General features: G+C 56.8%; 1 protein-coding gene across 5 annotated transcripts in view; it reads left to right on the top strand.

The window, feature by feature from the left end:
- The window catches only part of SCN5A (sodium voltage-gated channel alpha subunit 5), a 105,194-nt gene that overhangs the window by 24,401 nt on the left and 57,920 nt on the right, over positions 1–22,873 (top strand). For 3 of the 5 annotated variants that reach the window (XM_069561496.1, XM_069561493.1, XM_069561495.1), the window contains exons 4-12: positions 4,224–4,313; positions 5,647–5,775; positions 12,523–12,614; positions 15,803–16,042; positions 17,441–17,504; positions 18,655–18,796; positions 19,282–19,479; positions 20,522–20,701; positions 21,326–21,697. In XM_069561496.1, the coding sequence (XP_069417597.1) occupies positions 4,224–4,313; positions 5,647–5,775; positions 12,523–12,614; positions 15,803–16,042; positions 17,441–17,504; positions 18,655–18,796; positions 19,282–19,479; positions 20,522–20,701; positions 21,326–21,697 (1,507 nt within the window). Of the gene's footprint in view, positions 1–4,223; positions 4,314–5,646; positions 5,776–12,299; positions 12,392–12,522; positions 12,615–15,802; positions 16,043–17,440; positions 17,505–18,654; positions 18,797–19,281; positions 19,480–20,521; positions 20,702–21,325; positions 21,698–22,873 lie in introns of all 5 variants that reach the window. The other 2 variants (XM_069561497.1, XM_069561494.1) reach the window with 1 other exon arrangement.

The raw sequence follows: 22,873 nt of genomic DNA, 5'->3' as shown, positions 1-22,873 counted from the left end.
TGTGTGTGTGTGTGTGTGTGTGTGGTGTGTTCATTTAATAGAACAAATATATGAAAATACGCCGACTGTTAATTCCCTTCTCATTGGGAGTTTTTTGACTCCTTACCATCTGAAGACAGGCAGCCCCAGTTTCAGGCATTCCCCACAATCCAGGCTGGCAGTCCTTGCTGGCATTTTAATTATGAGGCTGGGAGTGGGTGTTTAGGGACAATGACATGACAGGATTGAAGATGTTCGGCTCGGCTCAGCCCTGGAGAGCTGGCCTCTGCCACTGCCCACGCACGAAACCCGCTCAGTCGTTGGCCTGCAACCATCAGGCAGCACAAACAGGTGTGCTCCGGCCGGGAGTGCGCCTGACTTCTCTCTCTGGTTATTGGCTCTGTGGTGGCTCCATGGGAACTCAGGGATGCCTGGGCAGAATCACGTGGACTAGAGGCTCAGTCTATGTAGGAAAAGGTCACACACTCACACACCTACCCAAAAATGGCTGAGAGTAATGGAAGGGCCGTCCTCAAGAACTGGAGAGCCAGTCAGGGTTTTGAACAGTCAAGTGGCAGAGACTGGAGTCTCGGCAACTCATGCTAAGGCATTGCTTTGTCTGGAGAAGCCAAAATTCCTTCAGATGGCACCTTTCCTTTCCCCCTGTGCAGCGCAGGCCATGGCTGGCAGGGTTCAGAAGGGCTGTCCGGACCTCTGTCTGTGTCCAGCCAAGTCCTCTGGTCCAAGGCAGCCTGGCCACACTGCTGCTGTCTGCCAAGCAGCCTTTTCTCCACGCTGATGAGAGCTGTGAGTGCTATAACCACAGCGGGGAGAGGCTCGGCTCCTCAGACAGGTGTCTCTCTAGTCCTGAGCTTCCCCAGGACCAGCTGGGCTGACTGTTTGCTGGAGGAACCCTAACCAGCCTCCAGAGCCTATGTGAATGCCTCCTCCAGGAAGCCTTCCTGCCCAGCCTCGCTGGAGACAGGTCTGATTTCTCATAATCTCCTATCTTGGAGCAGTTCAGTGGCTTGGAGGTCTCCCTGTCTCCCACACAGAGCCATGCCCGTGTGCTCACATGAGGTGGGTTCTTAAAAATGACAAATAATTCAGTTCGTCTTCCTGGGTGGCTGTCTGTGCACACTTTACAGAGCCCTTCACCCCGTGGTTTTCAGCGTGCCTTGTGGGTGTCAGAGTCCCAAGTGTGGGACGGCACTCCTGCTTGGTGGATGAGGGCCTGAAACAGTGTGATTCCCACAGGCCCTTCAGTCTGGAAGTGAGGGAAGGGACCGGGGACGTTGCTGTCATTGTGTAGAGATGGTGAGGCCACAGCAGAGTTCAGAGTGGAGCCTGCGTCAGGACGGCCAGGTCTCAGGTCTGGGCTCTGCCATCGACCAGGGTCGGACCCACAGTCATTTTCTGTGGCTGCTACAACACATTACCAGACTTAGCAGCCAAACAATGCAGACTTGTCATCTTATGGTTCTGGAGGTCAGAAGTCCAAAAAAGATCTCACTGGGCTAAAAACAAGGTATCCACAGGGCCGCAGTTCTTTCTGGAGGTTCTCAGAGAGAATCCGTTTTCTAGGTTTTTCTATTTTCCAGGGGCTGCGGAAAATCCTCGGCTCTGGCCCCCTTCCATTTCCAAAGTCAGCAACAGCTGGTGGAGTCTTTCTCACAAACATCATGCTGACGCCCGCCTCTTTCTTTTTTATAAGGACCCGGTGATGACATTGGGCCCACCCAGATAATCCAGGATAATCACCCGATCCTTAATTTAATCACATCTGCAAAGTCCCCTTTGCCATCTACATGAGCGTTTATAGTTTCCAGGGATTAGGACGTGATTGTCTTTGCTGGGGGGCATTATTCTACCTACTAGAGTATCCTTCAAGGTAACCTCTTTGTGCCTCAGTCTCCTCATCTCTAGAGTGGAGAAGTCTCTACCTCCTGCATTCTCGGGAGAAGAGAAATAGTCAATGGATGCAGAGAGCAGAGCCTGGCACCTAGGAAGGGCTCAATAAATACTTGCTGTTAACATCATTACCTTCATATTTCAGGAGTCATCTGATCCTCAGTAGACAGTTAAGCCTGCCTTTGGGGATGAATAAAGGCTGGTTAAGGGGCTTGTTAACTCCCTGCCCAGTGAGGAAAGCCTTGGCAGGGAGCCGGGGTGTGAGGAATGTTTGTGTGTGTGTGTGTGTGTGTATGTGTGTGTGTGTGTGTGTAGGGGAGAAGGCTATTGAGATAGTTATCTAATCTGCCCTTGAATGCTGGAGAAGGAGCTAGGCCCAGTGGTGGAGACCAAGCTGAGGGAAGGACCCCAGTGTCTGGGGAGGCACCCCCTAGCTGGGGAGAAATCAAGGCTCCCTGTAGCCCTGGCCTCTGAGCTGAGCTACCAGCTTTCCAGTAGTCGTATGACTTTCCAGTGGTCATCTATGGATGTGAGAGTTGGACTATAAAGAAAGCTGAGCACCGAAGAATTGATGCTTTTGAACTGTGGTACTGAAGAAGACTCTTGAGAGTCCCTTGGACTGCAAAGAGATCCAACCAGTCCATCCTAAAGGAAATCAGTCCAGAATGTTCATTGGAAGGAATGATGCTGAAGCTGAAACTCCAATACTTTGGCCACCTAATGTGAAGAACTGACTCATTGGAAAAGACCCTGATGCTGGGAAAGATTGAGGGCAAGAGGAGAAGGGGATGACAGAGGATGAGATGGTTGGATGGCATCACCGACTCAATGGACATGAGTTTGAGCAAGCTCCAGGAGTTGGTGATGGACAGGGAAGCCTGATGTTCTACAGTCCATGGGGTTGCAAAGAATCGGACACAACTGAGCGACTGAACTGAACTGAACTGAACCCTGTTTTAACTAGGGGTGAGGGTCCGCAAACCCGACCCCTGTCATCTCAGATGAGAAATTGGAGAATTCACTATAAAGCTGCGGGCTGGATCTGACATGCTATTGCCTGATTCCCTGGATTCTCTCGAAGAAGCATTGGAGGTGTGGAAGACATCCCACCTGTCTCCCCAGCTGGGCAAGCCCCCTCTAGAAATCAAAACCCTAGCTCAGCCCCCTCTCCAGTCTGACTGCACTGGACTCCGCATTGGGCCTGAGGTTGGGCAGGCCATGGGAAAGAATGGAACTGTGATGGGGAGGGAAAAGGCAGGCCCCCGGAGTTCAGTTACTGCAGCACCTGAGCTGTCCATGTTAATCTCCCCGCGGGCCAATGCCAAAGCAAGATGGGGACTCTGGGAGCCGCCACAGCGGGTGGGAGGCCGTTTCCCCAGTCACACTTGGGAGAGGATTCCTGAGGGCAGCAGAGTGTGTCCTTGTTCTGGGCCGGGACCCTCGGGTGTCCCCGCCCACAGGAGGCCCAGGGTCTGGCCTTTGTTCCTCCGCAGTTCTGGTAGAGGCAAGAGAGTCCATGGCGGTCACTCAGAGCTTCATCCAGTCTGAAGCAGCGTCTGGGACTTGGAGCCAAGGAGTCAGGGATCAGTTCAGTGCTGAGGCCAAGGGCCCCAAGGATGCCCAAGACACAGTCGTGGCATTTAAAGAGCTCCCTTCTGGTGGGAACAGAGGGACGCTGTCATTCGGAGAGGCAGACGTGCTAACAGAGGGGTCCTCGGGGCCCTGGGGATGCAATAGGCACGGAGTCAGGGCAGACCGCCCTGAGGAGGAGCTCCTTGAAGGAGAGAAGCAGGGTATCAGGTAGAGCAGAGGCCAAGAGAGAAGAGCCTGTGCAAAAGAAGCAACGGCCAGAGAAGTGGTCTCCTGCCTCCCCCAGGACAGTGTGTCCTGACAAGGCGCATAGGTTTTGGCAGAAGTCCTGATTCAAAGGTCAGCCTGGGCCACTCCCGTAGCAGTGGAGGAGGGCACTCAGAGCCCAGCCATCGTGGCTTCCCTCCCCCCAGAGCAGTGGCCTCCGAGCAGCCGTGTATAAAGGTAAAAACCTCTGAGGTCTGGGAGGTTCCTTCCTTCCATCCATCCCTCCGGGATGGGCCCTACAAGGGACTCTGCTAATAGCTCCAATTCAAGGGTCTGGTCCCTGTCAGAGGCTGTGGAGCAGGGCAGGTGTCCAGCCTCAGAGGGGAGGGATTGGCAAGGACTGGGCAGAGCCCCGGTGTGTTTCCTGGGAGCCCTCGTCTCGTCGACCTGGCAGCCTTGGCCTGGTGGCGTGGGGCCCGCTGGTGGTGGCGGCCCGGCTGGCCCCCTGCAGGCGATTTTCCTTGACACTGCGCCACGCTCTTCAGCATGCTCATCATGTGTACCATCCTGACCAACTGCGTGTTCATGGCCCAGCACGACCCTCCACCCTGGACCAAATATGTCGAGTGAGTACCTCCAGGGCCTCTCCAGCAGGCCTTGCCCCCTCTGCCTTTCCCATTCGAGACTCCTGGCCTCAAGGTCACCTGAGCAGAGGCCCACAGCTCACCCACCTGGGGTGCCCTAGGCCCAGCCCTTCCTTCCGTCTCTTGCTGCTTCCAGCACTGCCAAATCTGTGCTTTGGTTTGTGTCCTCAGGAGGGGAAGCTCTCTGGGTTGGCAAAAGAAGGGCTTTCTCCCTGACCCGCCCGATGGCTTTGGAGAATGCACAGGGACAGTACTGACTAATAATTGAATGGGCGCTTAGTGCACGCCAGGCGCTGTCCTAGAACTGTGAGCACCATGTCCCGTAACCCTCCTGGCAACCCAATAGGGCAGGCACAGCCGCTGGGCCCGTTTGACAGATGAGAGAGAACTGGAGAAGTAACCGCTTCAGACTGTGCAGCTAGGGGAGTGGGCACCACGAAAAGGCCCTGGACTCTCCCTAGCTCAGCGCCACATGCTGCTGGCTCTTTTCCCTAAGTCCTACTTCCTATAACCAGGTTTAGAAAGCTGCCTGGTTCTTCCTTCCCAAATGAAAGTACCTGACCTATGGGCTCTAAGAGGACCCAACAGCCCTGGTGCGTTTGGCTCTTGTTTTCAGGGGACCACCAAAAGGCTAGGGAAGCCTCTCTTCCCTAAGCGGCTTGCCTTGTTCGCACAGGACCTGGCAGCATCACTCACGCTGCGCTCCGCATCCAGCTGCTAAGACCCGGGGACCAGCAGGGCTGTGGCCCTTTCCTTGTCTGGCCCTGTGGGCCGCAGTCCCAGCACCCGAGCATTTGGGATTGCTCAGCTGGCCCCGAGCACAGAGAGCAGCCCTCTTCCAGTCTCAGGTGTTAGAACATCAACCCGCTTTCAAAGCCCAAGGTAGACACCTGTACCCACCTACCTGTGGGTGGTTGATGACAGTCCAGGCTGTCCACTGAGAATCCACAAACAAAAGTGCGGGGCCATGACTGAGTGTCCTGCAGCCCTTCAGTGGCCACAGTGGGTACTTTACCCTCAACCCCCAGGGCTGAGGTGAGGAGACAGGTGAAGGGTCTTCTTACATCAAGACAACTGAGAGAAGATAGAGAGTTCACATGGAAACATGGGAGGCCTGTGCACGATGCTGAGTAAACAGGATGATGCATCAGCCGACCAGGTGTTTGGAACAAAGCTCCAGCTCCCAAACCCAGCTCTACCATGGGGGCTTTGCAGAGAGGCTGGTCTGAGGGCCCTCGCCGAGGGGGAAAGATGCACCGGGCGCGTGCCAGCCTGGCCTGCAGGCTTCACCCTCCTGTTGCTTTCTCCTCCCCAGGTACACCTTCACTGCCATCTACACCTTTGAGTCTCTGGTCAAGATCCTGGCTCGAGGCTTCTGCCTGCACGCGTTCACCTTCCTTCGGGACCCGTGGAACTGGCTGGACTTCAGTGTGATCATCATGGCGTAAGTACCTTGTTGCTGCGCTGTTCAGGGAGAGGCCACACTGAGGGGCATGGGCGCCACTCCTGGCCCCAGGCTGAGGCCACGTCAGCTCTGCAGGTGGCTATAGAGCAACCCACTTTCCTGCTCTGGAGGTGGGAGACGGCATGGAGGCCCTCAGCCCATCCTGGTGGGGAGAGATGGGTTCAGAGTAGCTCAGGCTTCCTTAGGGGTCAGGGCCACTGGCTCATCTGTGGCTCCGTGGCAGCCTTGTGCTCAGGGGGCTTCATTAAGATTCGGGTTTCGCATCCTCTGCGCTTTCCATCAAGGGAAACCAGTGTTACAACCTGAAATCTCTGGACCACTATGAAAAGTGACTTGGATTCCAAAGTGACTTAAACTGCAGGAGAGAGAGCAAAGGAGCCCAGAGAAGTGGCCAGACCTCCCCAGGAGCTCCTGCCAGGCACCCTGGCATGGCTTCAATCTGCACTCACAGACCCCACGTCTGGCACATTGCGAGACCCCTAGTCACCGACATGACCCACCAGCCAGAGAGGTAGACGAGATTGGGGTTCCTTATCTCCATTTTACAGATGAGCAGACTGACGCAGGGACTCAGTGAGCAAACGCGACCCTAGGCCTGCTGCCCCACTTCCTTGCCTGGGAGGAGACCTCTTGCTGAGGGGCTGGATTGAGGCATGCCACTCTGGATAGCTCAGACAACGGATGCTGGGTTCTGGCGGAGTTGAGGGATCAGGGCAGGCCTCTCATGCAGGAGTCGTGGTCAGGGGCTTAGCCGTCAAACCCTTTCTGAAAGACTGATGTGTGGAGAGCCCAGTGTGCGCAGGGCTGGGCGCTGCACCTTGGCAGCAGCAGAGCCGGTGAGCGTTATACTCCCTGCCCCCTCAGAGCCTTGCTTTCCCCACTGGTGAAGGGGTGGTGTTGAGCTGGGTGCTATCCGAAGTGCAGTTCCGCTGCCGCTTTCTAGGTTTCTCAGATTGTCTAAGTCCACCTGTTCATGACGAAGTCTTTATTGGCCCTTGGGTGTGAGCAGCTCTGAGCTCAGCCATGCAGTGGAGGAGAGAGGGAAAGAGAGAGACTGGACCTTGATGATGGGGTGCTCTCTGTCTGCCGGTCAGAACAGGCAGCAGAGCCCCTGTTTCTAGGCACGCTACTGGTCAGCTGACTCCAGCCCACCCTTTTACAGGTGGGGAAACCAAGGCTCGGAGAAGGGCTACCAGTCTTCCTGAATCCAGTGTTGATTTAGGCCTGGACAGAGCTGAGCAAACAAGGGCCAGAGCCCTGGGCTGTGGGAGACAGACTTCAACCCTACAGGCCAAAAGAGTCGAGTGTGACGACAGCTGATGGGGGTTAAAAGCAGGGAGGGACGCACTCTGCTTTACCTTCGAGGAGGTGGCCCTGGCTGCTCTGTGGGTGGGACTCTGGGGAAGGGTAAGCGCAGAGGCTGTATTGGGAGCCAGGAGAGAGAGGATGGTGGCTGGGACCAGGGTCCCAGAGGAGAAGGTGCAAGATGTGGTCAGAGTCTGGGGGTGTTTGAAAGTAGGGCTGGCAGGAGGCCTCGAGGCAGGCTCAGGCGGCTGGGTGGCTGGTGTGATCACGTGTCAGCCTGGGGAACGCAGGGCGGGGAAGACCCGAATATCCGGTCTGGAATATGTTAGGTCTGAAAGCATCCAGGGTGAGATGCTGAGTCAGCAACTGATCTTCCAGCCTGGAGTTCAGCAAAGAGGTCCACTCGGAGGTATAAATTTAGAAACCATCGGGATACGGATGGTATTTAAAGCCAGGAGACCGGATGAGATCATCTGGGAGAGTCGCCAGGGAAGGGAAGCCGCCTGGGGACTGTACCCTGGGATGCTCCAACATCCTGAAGTCAGGAAGAAGGAGGATGGAGCAACGAGACTGGAGGGAACCCCCGGGGAAGGCTGAGGAAAATCAGGAGAGAGCAGTGTCCTGAAAGCCAGCAAGGGGACGTGACTCGAAAGGAACCACAAGGATGCTCGTGAGAACCGAGATGCACTGTTGGAGTCGACAACGTAAAAAGGGCAGATGACCTTGACCTTGACAAGACGGGGGACACACAGCTGATTAGAGAGGGCTCCAGGCGGGGTGGGAGGAGAATGGAGAAGGGCAAGTGTACCCATCTGGTCTGTGGGGTTTACTCTAAAAGAGGACCCAAGGTAAGACGGTGATCAGAGGGGAGGATGGGTGAAGGGAGGACCCTTAAGAAGGGAGCATCTGTGCCGGTTGATGGGAACGATCCAGGAGGGAGGGCAGGTTGGTGATGGAGGAGCGAAGCCCTTGAGCTGGCCCCGAGGGGTCGGGAATCCAGGGTCTGGAGGGAGTGTTGGTCATAAGAGCAGGGAAGACAGAATTCCCAGTGGCAGTGGGGGTGGCTGATAGAGCCGACGATGAGAGAAGGAACTTCCCTTCTGATTGCTTCTGTTTCCTCTGTGGTAAGAAGCAGGGTCATCAACTGAGGACACAGAGCTGGGAGGCGAGTCCAAGGTGTGAGAAGGGAGGTGGCGTTCTCTGTCTGAGCCAGGACTGATGAGAGTGGAGCAGGATCTCCAGGCCCAGGCTCTCAGGTGCCCTGCGGGAGGTGGGCGGCGATCCACAGACCCCCGAGCGCCTGAAGTCACAGGAGGAGGATACCGCCTCTGCCTGAGCCTCCCCTACCTTCCCGTCCTGGAGCCTGAGCAGAGAACTGGATTATTGCACCAACACGCCCAGAACCCTGGGCCCCTTGTCTGATGTCAAGAGCTAGGCTTTGCTTTGTCTTCAGCCCGTGACTCCGGGCGGTGCTCTGAGTCCTCTCCATCTAGCTCTTAGGAAGTCCTCCTGTCCTGTCTCGCGAGAGAATCCCAGTCAGCTCCCCGCCCCCCACCCACAGAATCCCAAGGGAAGCTACTCCCTTCATTCAGAATCGCAGAGAAGGAATGCCTTGCTCACCAAGGCCTCCTGCCCTCGTTCTATACTGACCCTGAGCTGAAAAAGCAGAGCGAACCTCCAAGGCAACCAGACTATTTCCACGTTTCTGAGTGTCTCAGAAGAAATGGCCCGCTCACTTCCCCTGGGGCTGCCTGGGCCCACTGGGATGCCAGATCTGCTCTCTGGGCTAGATCGGCCCAGCACTTCGATTGACGGCGCTCCTGCTTTGTGAAAACAAAGAATTACTGCCGTGGTGAAGCAGTGAAAAGCGTTCTGCTGTAACCAAAGTGATTCAGTAATGTGGAGCTCCTAGAATAACCAGAGCGGCAGGAAAGTTCTGTTCAGCGACATTCCCCCGCCTCCCCTCCATTTTAACGATGGAGAAACTGAGGCTCAAAGAGAGCCTACCCCTTGCCTCAAATTGTAGGATGAATCAGCAGCAATGCAGGGACTCAAGCCAGGTCTCCTAACTTGTGTCCTTGAGAAGCACCCCTAATCTGATGTTTCTGACTTAGGCTTCCACCTGATCCCCAGTCCCACCCACTTTAGAGATTGTGGAGGGTCAGAGGAGGGTGCCAGGAAGCCTGTCAGGCTCCACTTGCAACCCTCCAGCCAGAGCTCTTCCTGTGGCCCCCCTTTCAGCTGGGCATTACCAGCTGCCTCCCACCTTCTGGGGTTGTTATGGAAACCAAACCTGGAGGGGAAGGGAGGGAGGGCAGAGAGGAGAGGGTGGCAATCACCGCAGCAGCTAACGTGCCGGCTGTACCTCTGCTTCGCAGCCCAGGAGGGGCCGTCTGCCTGGAATGGGAGGGCTGCCTGACCGGATTGGGGCTGAGCAGGAGCAAGGCCGGGCTCTGCCTTCCTTGTGGCTCCATAGCCTCCAAAAGCCTTCCTCTAGCACTGGGGCTGGTGTGATGGGGTAGAACTCTCCCCCGCCACCGTCTGATCTTTCTGTGTCAGGGCCCACGATCCCGCCCCAGCTGTCTGCCCCTGCCTTGAGGCTTGGCCCCCGCAGAAGGAGTGGAATGGCTTGATGGAGCATCTGGGCAGCACAGATCCCTGCTTCACCCCGTTCTGGGCCACTGTTGAAGCTGCCCCTTTGCTAGGTGTCAGGTCTCTCCCACCTGGCCTTACTCCAGGGCCCCAAGAGAGGCTTCGGTGAGGGTCTAGGGCCCCGAGGTGGGAAGCAGTCAGGCACCAGGTTCTGGGTCGAGGGAAAGAGGCAGTAGCCCTCCGTGTCACAGACGTGCTCACAGACACACCTTGCCCTCACCCTGCCCTGCACCCCACCTTCCAGGCTTCTTCCTCCTCGGTATTTCGACTGCTGGCCCCGCCCCATTCTCAGCCACCCCACTGGCCTTGAAGGCTATGGGAGCATACCCCTTGGGGTCTTGGCTTCCCTGTGCCCAGCAGGTGTTGACTGGAGGGCACTGTTGGTGCTAGGGACCCTTAGGGGATGGGGGAGACAGGGTCTACACTGGGACGGGCACAGACTGGCTAAATCCAAGCAGGAGACGGACAGGGCTTCACTGGAGACCCGAGGGGACAGGCAGGCTCTGGGAGGGACAAGAGACTGAAGTAGTTGGCTCCCTCTCTGGCACAGCTCTCTGCCCATTCCCTATGCCCAGGAGACACAGCCTTGAAGCCAGTGTCCTCAGCAAGAAAACTCAGTTCTGGGGCACACCCACTGGAGTAGCCACAGAAAATGGACCCAGAGCCACCTGCAGGCCGGAACTGTGGCTTCCATGTAACAGCAACATTGGCAACGGTCCAGGTTCATCCTGACAGCCCCACGGCCACACCTCATCAGGACAGAGTCCAAGCCTGAGAGGAGAATGTGCAACCCTCAGAGGCATGAGGGTCAGAGCCCTCACAGAAAGTGGACTAGCCAGCCAAAGTTGGGAGGGAGCTTCAACCAGATCAGTAGATGAGGTGATGTTTACCTCCCACCGGGAGCCAGGGCTGTGTCTGACTTTTGAACCCAAGAAAGATTTGCAAGCTGCCGTGAGTCCAGTGGAAGAAATGGAAACCACACCATAGAAAGGACCTGGTACAGGCAGAAGGAAAGCTCTGCTGAGAATGAGTCTGCTGACTTCCCATCCCTGAAGGGGTATGGAGAGTGAGGAGGGAGCAGGCTTGGTCCACAGAAGCCCCATGAGGATGGAGGAGCCCCGTGAGTGGACGGAGAGGAAGCTGGTGTCAGCGCTGGACCAGGCTGGACCCGACCAACCTCAGGACACTGAGTCCCTTGGCGGAGCCTGCCAGGTCCCTCCCTGCAGACCCCCAGAGCTTGGAGGCACATTCAGAAGCTCTAAGCAGAGTGGAAGGGCCTGGAGGGCCACACTGACTAGCAGAGTGAGTCCATCAGCCCTGTCAACCCACCCTCGACACTCACCCAGTGTCGCTGGGCTGACATCACTCAGACACCGGGTCGGAGACACTTGGTTACACATGAGCCATCCAGAGTCCGCTGTTCTTTGTCAAACATCAGACACCTTCAGTTAAATGTCAGACACCCTGGATGTGAAACCTTTGATTAAATATCACCAGTCACTTGCCACTCTCCCAACAGCCCCGGGCACACACTATCCATCCATGCTCAGACATCCTGGTCATGGGACCCATCCACGCGTGTCCTTGTGTTCTGCTTGGGTGGGCGCAGCCCCCCAGAGACTGATGCCTTCCTTCTGGGCCTATGGAATCTGTTGTCCAAGGTGCGCCCATGGCCACTCAGCCCAGCTGAGCACCACTTGGGCCCGACCAGGACATAGCCCCAGGAGGGCTGCTCACTTCCCAGGGTGACTCCTCCGATGGAGACCCATTGTAAGGGGACACCAGGACAGAGGTGGCCTCATGGGAGAGGGGTTGCCACATCCCTAGGACTCCACAACCTGCTTTTTCCCTCTTCTTGTGTTGGTCATTGCCCACAGTCAAAGAGCTCACTCTCTGGCCAACCTCCCATCTCGCCTTCCAAAGCATCCTCTTGGGAAGTCTTCTCCCTCTGAGTTCTCAGGTCACCGCCACCTTCTGACTTCAGGGACTCCTGAACCAGCCCCTGCACAGAGATTTGTGGTTGGAAGGAGCAAGCAGGCTGCCTTCAGACACCCAGCCATGCCTCCACAGTGGTCTCTGGGGCTTCTGAGTCCCATAGGTCAGAGCTTCAAGGCGTGAGCCCATGCCACTGCAGAAGACGCAGGGCACACCCAGGACCAGACGCCGCCTGCTTCCTTCACTACGTTCCCCCTGGAAAATGGAGTTTCCCTCTTGGCCGTGTCCTCAGCCCCAGACCCCACCATGTGGCCGTGCGACAGTCTCCAGTGGCATGGAGAATGTGGCAGAGTAGCCACCTCCTAGCGCCGGTTGTTCACAGGACCGTCACCAAGAGAGTTGCCTGGGAGCTTGTCCTGTGGACACTCTAAAGGCATCCTCGCTGAGGTCCCCGTGGCAGGAGGGATGAGAGCAGGAAAAAGACCTGGGGGAGGCTGTGGGTCATGCCCAGCCCTTCCCGTGGGAGCGGGAGAAGAGAGAGAGGGCTGGCCGGGGAGGGTGGGCTGAGGTGCTGCTTTGTAATTCCCAATAACTGTGGTTTGATTCTGCAGGTATGTATCAGAAAATATAAAACTAGGCAATTTGTCGGCTCTTCGAACTTTCAGAGTCCTGAGAGCTCTAAAAACTATTTCAGTTATCCCAGGTAAGATGCTCAGCTTTGCTCCCAGATATCAGCTACAAGTGACTCTCTCTCTGTCTCCCCCACCCCACCCCCGACCGTGTGTCCTCCTGGCGTGCTGTCACTGTCCTGTGTGTGAATTTCCCCTGTTACAGATACACCACTGAATTTGTGGACCTGGGCAATGTCTCAGCTTTACGTACCTTCCGAGTCCTCCGGGCCCTGAAAACTATATCAGTCATTTCAGGTGAAAATCAGGTTAAACGCCAAGGCTGGAGGGATACGCTTGGGCCTTTCCAGCCACCTGGGGGCCAAGGCGGCCCTCGGGAAGGTCCCCCCGAATGTGCCTGTCCCCAGAGTACCTTTCCCAGAGCTCAGATGTGGGGGCTATTGGCAGTGGATACGGTTGTCCCCTCGGTGCCTCGAAGGGGCTCCAGGCCCACCCCAGCAAAGCCCACCACCACAGACCCCCGGGGGCCCAGAGTACACCATGGAAGGTCCTGGGTTGAACCCAAATTCTCCCCAGGACAGTGATTGCTTTCCCAAACTGAACTCAACTATCGGAAGGGGTCAAAGCTTATGTGTGTGTTGCTTCCCCTCGAAGCATCGTCCTGCGATCAGGACACTAAAAGAACTGTTTATAGGGAAACCACACCCAGAGCCCAGAAAGACAGCGCGGGCACGGCCTTTCGTGGCTGAGTGCCCCGTCCCTGCCTGGAGCCCCCTTGATACATGCATAGCTGGCACTCCCGCCCCGTTCTGTGATACAGAACGTACTCTGTGGACAGGTGTCACCGGGCCTTGGCGTCTAACAGCCCTCGCTGCATGTGCGGTAGACGTTTAGCAAACCGTGCATGGTAGCCTCGGGAAGAAATTCTCCTTGACAACATGTTGGCAATTGTCCCCGGGAAACCTGCTGAGGCCCAGGTGGCCTCTCTAGAAAGCCAGTCAACCCCATCCATCTAGGAATGTTCTCTAAGACTGATGTCAGAGCCCAGAGGCACTTCCCAGCATGTCCACACTCAGAACCGGAGCAGGCGCTTCTTTTGAGCAGGCAGCTGGAAACAGGTTGTACACCACCAATCTGGGGAGATGGCAGAACCAGATGGTGGTATCCACTCCTGATTTGGAAAGCGGATGGGTCCTGGGCCCTTGGCCTGCTTTTGGCTGTTGCTGCCTCCAGGGAGCCCAGAGGCCCTGCTCTGAGCTCCCTAAAGTTCAGTCTCCCCTGATGGGGCTCATTTATCATATAAGGGGAGCCCCCATTCATGTTGACTTCACACTGAGCCTCAGAATGCTCCTTCTGACTCTGATCCCACCATGGGCTGAGTACACCCATGGGCTTGCCCCCACACTCCCCACAAGTGGCCCCAGCATGCTAAGAGCTCATAGTGAGTGGGACAGGCTGCTCCAACTCCCACGAAGCCTCCCCCACCCCACCGTCATAACAGGTGTCATTGGCCTTGGTACACACACATCCTCAGATACCTCAGGATCTGTCCTCTAGGGCCCCGGGGACTTCACAGCACACACCCAGCAAAGGTAGGAAAGCACACTGACCAGAGCCATTAAGAAAAGGCATGCCCCAGTTTGTTTTATTGAAAAAGGGTGACAAGAAACTGTTTCTCCATTTGGGGTTAAAGGAGAGGGAGCCCACCATTCCCAACCCAGCCCCACTGGATCTCTTCAAAGCTGCCAGACAGGAGCTCCTGAAAGTGAGCATCAGGAAAATGCTGTGGTCAGCGTTACGGAAGTCTCCCTGGAGGAGGTGTCCCCTGCGCTGAGGCTTAATAGCCGTGGCTCTCTCCAGTCTCCTTTGCTTTAAAATGGGAAGGAATCGGAATGGTTGGTTTCCTAAGGCTCTTCAGCCAGCCTGCTAGAGCTTCAGTGGAGGGAGACTTTCCCATTTGATCCGCCAGGACCCATCCCTTCCTAGGTCTTTTCAGAGAGAACCCCTCTCCCTGGTTGGAATCCTCCTGGCCAGAAGTGGACTCTGTCATCATCTGAGAAGTGGTTAAAGGGCTGGGCCGCCAACTGACTGTTCCCAAGAACACTGTCTCCATAGACTAGAAGGTGTTCAGAGCCTTGACCTGAGTGCTTTAGGCCAAAGATGCTGTGGAGGCAGAGTCCAGTTTGGAAATGTGAGCTGCTGCCTACTGACGCTCACTTTGCCCTCTTCCCCGTGCCTCTTTCAGTGGGCATGGTGAGGAGAACCAGATGCCCACCACAGGGTCCCAGAAGCTCTGCTAGAGATGAAGCATAGTCCCGGACCACAGAGGGCTCATGAGTCCCGTCACCACCACCACTCCGGGCCCAGACTCCTGCGAGGTCCACTCACTGCCCAGGCAGTTGCCAACATCTGCCAGGACGATTTCACAGAGGACGCTGAGTGCCTCCGAGCCCCGGGCAGGCAGCAGCGTTGCTGGCACTATGGGGATGCCTTCCTCTCCCCTCTCCCGTGTTTGCCCATCGCTGCCTCCTTGTCTCTGAGTCATGGGCACTGCCACACGGGTGCTCCTAACACATTAATCGGCTGGACGATGGATGGATGGGGCTTAATCTGAGATCTGGCCGCTTTGATGGAGGGAGGAGGGCTGGGGAGGAGGGGTGGAGGGGGCAGGTCCCCGCTGCTGGCAGAGAAGCTCCCTCACTCCCGATGCTCTGCTCGAACTTGTGAACTTGTCACAGGCCTGCAGCCAAGTGTCACACCAAAGGCGTCTACACGTGCTGTTCTGTGTGGCGCTGGCTTCTGCAGGGAACTGGGCCGTGCGACTAACACATCACAGCCTCTCAGCTTTGGGAGCAGGATGGACGGGGACGAGTCCCCAGGGCACAGGGCAGAGGAGGAAAGCACAAAACAGGTGCCCCTGAGCCTTTCCCCAAAAGTGTGACCTGAGGCAGAACAGGCTCCTTGGGACATCCCCAACCACGGCCTTGCTGGATCCCACACCCCCACACACACCTGCCTGGCATACATATTCCCCCACTGAGAATGGCGTGTCTCTTCCCATTTCAGGGTCAAGGCCAAGGCCCTCCATTGTCCTGGCATGGGCCTGGCCCTCTGTCTCCTTCCCAGGGACTGCGTTTAGAGGGACCAGTGAGAGAGGGACAGGCTTTGAGTGTTTTCTCCCTCAAGGAGACAGCACTTCCCATGCTTATATCAGGTATTTGCTATGGGAGAGCAAAGAGAACGAGGCCCCTCTGAAAATACACAGAGGCACTCCAGGCTGGACTCCCACTGCAGGGGATCAGGACAGAATCTCGGCAGCAGAGGAAGGGGGGAGCTTTGATCTGAAAGACCCGAGAGAGGCCTCCCTCCCCTGCCCGTACCTCATGATCGCCCACCCCCCAGCACCCCTCAGGCCCGGGCCCTGCTCACTGGGGCAGGGGACGTGGCGCCGCGGGTGACCCCACGCTCCGCCTCACCTCCCCCAGGCCTGAAGACCATCGTGGGGGCCCTGATCCAGTCTGTGAAGAAGCTGGCCGACGTGATGGTCCTCACGGTCTTCTGCCTCAGCGTCTTCGCCCTCATCGGCCTGCAGCTCTTCATGGGCAACCTGAGGCACAAGTGCGTCCGCAACTTCACGGTGCTCAACGGCACCAACAGCACCAACGGCTCCGTGGAGGCCGACGGCCTGATCTGGGGATCGCTGGACCTCTACCTCAATGACCCAGGTGCCAACTTGGCTCTGTGGCCCCCTGGCAGGGTTCTGACACCCCCACCAGAACTGGGCATCTCCCACCCAGGGCTGGGCATCTCCCATGCAAGCCTCCTTCTGGGGACATCCAAGCCCTACCCGCCCCTCTAGAGACCTGGCTGGGTGTCAGGGATCCCCGCCCCTGCCCTCTGGGGCTCTGGGAGAGAGGACAGGAGAGGAGCAGTCTTAGCACTGAGTTCTCAGGCTGAGTTCTGAGTTCTCAGGCTGTACGGGGAGGTGACCCTTGAAGAGCAGGAGGATGGAGAGGTCGATAGGAGAACAGCAGTTGCGATGTTTGCAGGGTCAGGAATGGTGAAGAAACCAGCCTGCCTGCAGAGGGAGGGGTTTCCCTTGGGAAAGGGTCAGGGAACAGGCTCAGAGTGGAGACCCCATCTGCTTGGCATGGGCTTTGTCACTTGAGGTCAGTGATCCTTGTCAGGATGTTAATTCCATCCGCGTGCAGCCCAGGACAAGCTCTGTGATGCCGCAAAGCCGTGCGGGCCCCTCGGGTTCTTCCACTGCTCTGTGAGTTACACTTCTGCCATCCGGGCTGATGGCCAGCACCCCCGTTGTCTAGAGCCATCAGTCTGGACCAAAGGTTGATGGTAGAGGCTGGTACAAGGCCACATGCTCGTCTACAAGGGCCCCAGGGGCCATTCTGAAGTCAAGGCCTCTGACCTACACCAGCAGTCCACTGTGGAAGAATGAAATAGATGGGAACTCTGTGAGTGCATCTGCTGTGATTCAGCTGTGGCTGTGTAGCAGCAGTTCCAAAACTTTCCTGCGTGCAAAGGTCACCTGGAAGGTTCCAGGAAACACAGACTGCTGGGCCCCACCTCCCGAGTTTCTGAGTCAGTATCTCTGGGAAGTTGCTTTTCTAATCAGCTCCCAGTTGGTGCTTGATGCTGCTGGTCGTGGAAACCTGCTGCCTGAGACTGAGGCAGCTAGTGGGGAAGGAGGGGGACTGATAGATGGCCCCAGAGTGGAGGCGACGGGATTGGTGTCGCATGTCTCACCTGGTCCAACCCGAGCCCTGTCTGAACAGACCCCTGCCTCCTAGTTCGTGGCCTCCCATGACTGAGGTTGGCCCCTGAGTGATTGGAGCAGGTGTAGAAGTTCCCTGTGGGGACTTCCTGAGTCCACTGGGGACACTGACAGCTGACTGTCTGAGGAAGAGCAAGCAGAAGGCCAGAGAAGCAGCCAGCATTGCCTCAAACCTAGCCAGACAGAAGGCAGAGGTCAGGGCCGGAGCAGAGAAGCAGACGGAAGACACCCCGCGGTGCCTCTATACCCCTCCCCACGCCCAGGATGTAAGTTGGAAACCCCAGGAGTCTGGACCCCACATGCCCCTCATTATCAGATGCTTCTCTTCCAGAAAATTACCTACTCAAGAATGGCACCTCTGATGTGTTACTGTGTGGGAACAGCTCCGACGCTGGGTACGTACCACCCACCCCCAGGGCCACCTCACTCAGCCAGGGGACTCTCCTTCCAGTGCTTTCTGTTTATGCCCTTGACGCCAGGGACAGCAAGACCTTTCCCTGGCTCTCTTCCCTGCCAGGTCTCTGGAATATTCCCCCCACCCCCACAGGGAGACAGCCGGGAGAGGTAAAGAAAGAGAAGGAGGCTCACCTCTGCAGGGAGGGCAGACAGAATGCTGAAGAGAGGACCCAGGAAGCACTGCAGGGCCCCCCACCAGTCCAGCCCTGGCTCCACTCCCTTCCCAAAGCCCCCCAGGGTGGCACCCTCCCTTTCCAGTCTTCGCTTTCTCCGTCTTGAACTGTCCATCAGGTTAAGAGGAAGTTTGGCCTCCCCTGGCAGCCTAGACTCTCCTCCAGGGCAAGCAGGGTGTGGCTCCCAGAGATGCCGAGTGCCACGTGCACCATCCGGGGCCCTGTGTGCGCCTGCACCTCGGGCAGGGTAACTGCTCCGCAGGGCCACACAGGCTCACCGAGGGGAGTGCTCTGGAGGGCAGTAGGCCTGCACGTCTGACTGCGGAGTTCCAGAGCCCTTCTTGTTGCCAAAGAGAAAGGCTTCTCTTCTTAGTTTATCACATTAGCAAGGCGCAGAGGCCCCTTGGTTGCACCCTCCTACTTGCCAAGTTTCCCTTGTCCCCATCCTCTGTCCACTCATGGCTCCAGCCCAGTGCTCCCTTTTGGGAAAGAAACTGTCCCCTCCAGACATGGCCGGGCCCCAGCCTGTCCAGCCCAGAGTCACCCCGCAACCCCATGGTCTGGCCTTTGCCCAGGTCTGTCCTATTCAGCTCAGCCTCCGTGCTCCCCCCATGTGTCTGCCCTGTGCCCAGCTCCCCTGGGGTGGGCAGGCAGGGAAGAAACCTGGGCCAGGCCCTGGACACTTCCTCTGGGAGGGGAGAGGCAATGCAGACACCAGCTGGGATGGCATGTCGTGTGGACAGAGGGAGCTGGATTTGGGCCTGGCAGCAGACAGATGAAGAGAAAAGGAGAAGCCTGTCCCGGGTGGGAGGCACAGCGTGAAAAATCAGGAAGGCACGACCCCGCTGTGTGGAACTAGAGTCTCGGGGACAGAGGACCCCTCACAGCGTGGAACAGTCGGTGTGTCTGGCCACAGGACATGTCCCGAGGGCTACAGGTGCCTGAAGGCCGGCGAGAACCCTGACCATGGCTACACCAGCTTTGACTCCTTCGCCTGGGCCTTCCTCGCACTCTTCCGACTGATGACGCAGGACTGCTGGGAGCGCCTCTACCAGCAGGTACATGGGGCGCAAGGCCACCAGGATGGGCGGAGGGCCCAGAACCAGGGCCCAGGCTGCACAAATGACTAGCCTCAGGCGGCCCCAGCAGCTTCCCCACTGGCCAGAACAGAGTCGGGGCAGAGGGCTCTGAGGGGCTCAGCAGGCAAAGAAACTTGCCTTTTGTTGGTGACCAAGGACCCCGCCCTCTATATAAGACACTCTGTGCTCTGTGAGTGGGACGCTAGTTCACCCTATGTGATGCAACACTCTCTCTGTCAACTGGAGCATTCTGCCTCCTCCCACGAGTGGGGCCCACCCCATGCATGTAGGTCCCCCTCTGTAGGTTCAGATGCTTCTGTCTATAGGCGGGACATGTTCCACTGCCTCCCCCATGCTGTGGCCGTTTGAACCCTTGGCACAGCCAGGCTGGGCAGCTTGGAATTTGCACACATGACCCGTATGGAGCCCCAGTGAAGATGACCTCTGCCCCCTTGCTCCTCTAGACCCTGAGGTCTGCAGGGAAGATCTACATGATCTTCTTCATGCTGGTCATCTTCCTGGGCTCCTTCTACTTGGTGAACTTGATCCTGGCTGTGGTCGCCATGGCCTACGAGGAACAAAACCAAGCCACCATTGCAGAGACGGAGGAGAAGGAAAAGCGATTCCAGGAAGCCATGGAGTTGCTCAAGAAAGAGCAGGAGGTGAGTGAGCAGTGCAGCCAAGGAACCTCCAGACCAAGCCTTCACCTGACCCTGGGTGCCTACAAGCGTGACACCTGCTGGGTCATACTGGTATCTGGGGGCGTGATGCATGTTGGGGAAAGCTGGTACCAGTGTCTGGAGGTATGATGCATGTTGGGTACAGCTGGTGGCTAAAAGTGATACATGCTGGGTAAGGCTGGTACCTGCTGGATAAAGCAAGTGTCTGGTGGGTAGAGATATTTCCTGTGAGCGTGGTATCTGCTGAATAAAAATTTGTTAGCTGCTGAGTAAAGACAGAGCCTGTTCATAAGGTGGGTATAAGTGGTGCCTGCTGAGTAAAGGTGGGCCTTGTGAGGATGATGCCTGCTGGGGGAAAGCTCTTCCCTATGACCATGGTATCTTCCGGGTGAAGTGGTGCCAGGTGGATAAAGGTGGTGGCTCCTGGCTAGAAGCGGTCACTGTGAGCCCAGTGCATGCTGGGTAAAAAAGAATCTTGTGTCCACAGACATAGTTTATCCTGGTCAAGGGATACCTTCTGTTGGGATAGGAAGGCTCAGGCTCAGACTCAGCAGATGAGGACTGGTGATGCTGCTGTGGCTGTCCCCAGAGTCCCACACATGGGTGCCAGCAGCCAACTGCAGAACAAACCTTTTAGAAGCCAAGCCAAGGACATCCACGAACTGCCCTACGCCACCTCCTCCAGCACCCATTTTGGCCAGCCAAACCTTCTAGAAGATCCCCTGCCCTCTAGTTCTGTCACTTCTGCTCATCAGCACCCCCAGTCGCAACCTGCCCAACACTCTGCTCTTTCATGAGCTGCCCACTTTGGCCACTACTCTCCTCCTCCCTGAATCTGGATCTCTCTCAAAACATCCTGGGTCTGTCTGTGCACACCTCTCCATAGCACCCTCCTTTTGGGGTGAGTGGGCAGGTGCACTTACTGTTGGGGAAAACCAAGGTGCTGATAGTTGCCTGGCCTACCTTGGCCTGAGTCTGAACCCTGTCTCCATGACCACGACATCCCTTCTTCCTCCATTTTCAGGCGCTCGCCATCAGGGGCGTGGACACCATGTCCCGCAGCTCCTTGGAGATGTCCCCATTGGCCCCAGTAACCACCCACGAGAGAAGGAGCAAGAGAAGAAAACGAATGTCTTCAGGGACGGAGGAGTGTGGGGACGACAAGTTCCCCAAGTCCGACTCGGAGGATGGTCCCCGAGCAGTGGTAACCCCCAGCTGCGGCTCTGCCCCTTTCAGGATGGATCTGGCATCCAAAAGCCATTGTGCTAAGCCTGGTGCTGTCAGAGCCCCCACGGTTGCTCCCCAAGGAAAATGTTCCTTGAGCCCCCTCCCACTCCCTCCTGTTTCCCGTGGCCACTCTTAGAGTGGAGGAGCCCTGGGCAGAGGGATCGGGTAGGTTTGGGTGTTAGCATATCCCCAACCTCAGCTAAGTCCCCAGCACTGGAGCTGGGGGGCACCCCCATCATGTGGATTGGTAGGAGCTCACAGACATGCCCAGATGAGCAAGGGACATGGCTGATTGCCGAGGTCCTGCTCAGGCCAGGCCTGTCTATACCATCAGAAGCCTTCTGCCTGCTTCTTTCCCATGTGAGCTTCAGTCTCAGAGCCCCAGGAGCACAGGCCTCAGGTGAGCAGAGATCCCAGAAAATGCAGGGTTGCCTGTAGTCCTGCACCCCTCCTCGGAGCACCCCTAGTTCAGCCCACTCAGTTCCTATGTGGCAGACAGAAGCCCTCAGTGCTCCGAGTTGAGCCGGGGCCGATACCACGAGTGACAGGCCGGGGGCATGTGAAACGCTGTCCCAGTCATGTCCTCTCTCCATGCCTTCAGAATCGTTTCAGCATCACCCATGGCCTCAGCAGGACCTCCATGAAGCCGCGCTCCAGCCACGGGAGCATTTTCACCTTCCGCCGACGGGACCTGGGCTCCGAGACAGATTTTGCCGACGATGAAAACAGCACCGCCGGGGACAGTGAGAGCCACCGCACATCACTGCTGGTGCCTTGGCCCCTGCGGCGGCCTAGCACCCAGGGGCAGCCCAGTCCTGGAACCTCAACTCCCGGCCTCGCAGTCAACGGCAAAAGGAACAGCACTGTGGACTGTAACGGGGTGGTCTCCTTGCTGGGGGCGGGCGACCCCGAGGCCGCCTCCCCAGGGAGCCACCTCCTCCACCCTATGAAGCTGGAGCGCCCCCCGGACACGGTGAGCCCGCCCCACGACGCAGCACCAGGCACATCCCATCTCCCAGGCTGCTCACCACAGCCAGGTCTAAAACTACTTGCCAAGTATTTACTGACCACCCACTGTGTGCTTGGCTTGGGGATAAATAAGCCTACCAAAAAAAAATCTCTCCTTCCTAGACTTTCCAGACAGACACAAATCAAGAAAGAAAAAGAAGAAGAAAAAAATATGTATATATGCATGTCAGGGCTTCCCTGATGGTTCAGTGGTAAAGAATCTGCCTGCCAAAGCAGGAGACCTGGGTTTGATCCCTGGGTCGGGAAGATCCCTTGGAGGAGGAAATGGCAACCCACTCCAGTATTCTTGCCTGGACAATCCCATGGACAGAGGAGCCTGGTGGGCTGCAGTCCTTGGGGTCGTGAAAGAGTCAGACAGGACTTAGCGACTAAACAATGACCGAACGAATATATGCATATAATGGTGATAAACAGGGATGAGAGTTGAACATTTAGACGCTGCAGCGGCATAGGAACGGTGCTCCGGAGGCCCTGTGTGTGCCCGGCGTGGGCCCGGGGCGGCTGTGGATCCTGGACAATCTGGGGAAGGGCCAGAGCGGCAAGGGGACCTTTCCGAGGTTCTGGGCAACAAGAACCTCATCAAGTTTGAAGTATTTCAGCACTTTACAAACCGGTAAATGTCAGGCAATACCAGCCCAAACTCTAAGTATTATGGAAGAACAAAAGTAGGAAAGAGAGAAAGGGAAACCTCCGTACTGCAGGGTATTAAAACAACAACTTGGAGGAGGCAAGTGGAGGGGGTGTTATGGCAGACAGGTTAGCACTCAGATTCTAGAGACAAACTGGATTTGAATCTCGCCTCATCGCTTACCAGCTGGATGGCTGTGAGCAAGTTCTTTTCTTTCTCTGCGCCTCAGATCTCTTGTCTGTAAAATGGATTTAAAACAGCCACCTCAGGGGCTTCCCTGGTGGTCCAGTGGTTAAGACTGCAGGCTTCCGTTGCAGGGGGAATGAGTTTGACTCCTGCCCGGGGACTAAGGTCCTCATGCTGCACGGTTTGGCCAAAAATAAATAAAATACCCACCTCAGGGTCGACGTCAGGATGAAGGGCTAATATGCATAAAGTGCTCAGGACAGGCACACGTAGTTGATGTGGTGATAACGACGTAGAAACGGACTG

The sequence above is a fragment of the Ovis canadensis genome, chromosome 19 (genome assembly GCF_042477335.2).
Source record: "Ovis canadensis isolate MfBH-ARS-UI-01 breed Bighorn chromosome 19, ARS-UI_OviCan_v2, whole genome shotgun sequence".
NCBI lineage: Eukaryota > Metazoa > Chordata > Mammalia > Artiodactyla > Bovidae > Ovis > Ovis canadensis.
Note: the sequence above shows the minus strand (reverse complement) of the source record. Positions and strands in the feature narration are given on the sequence as shown.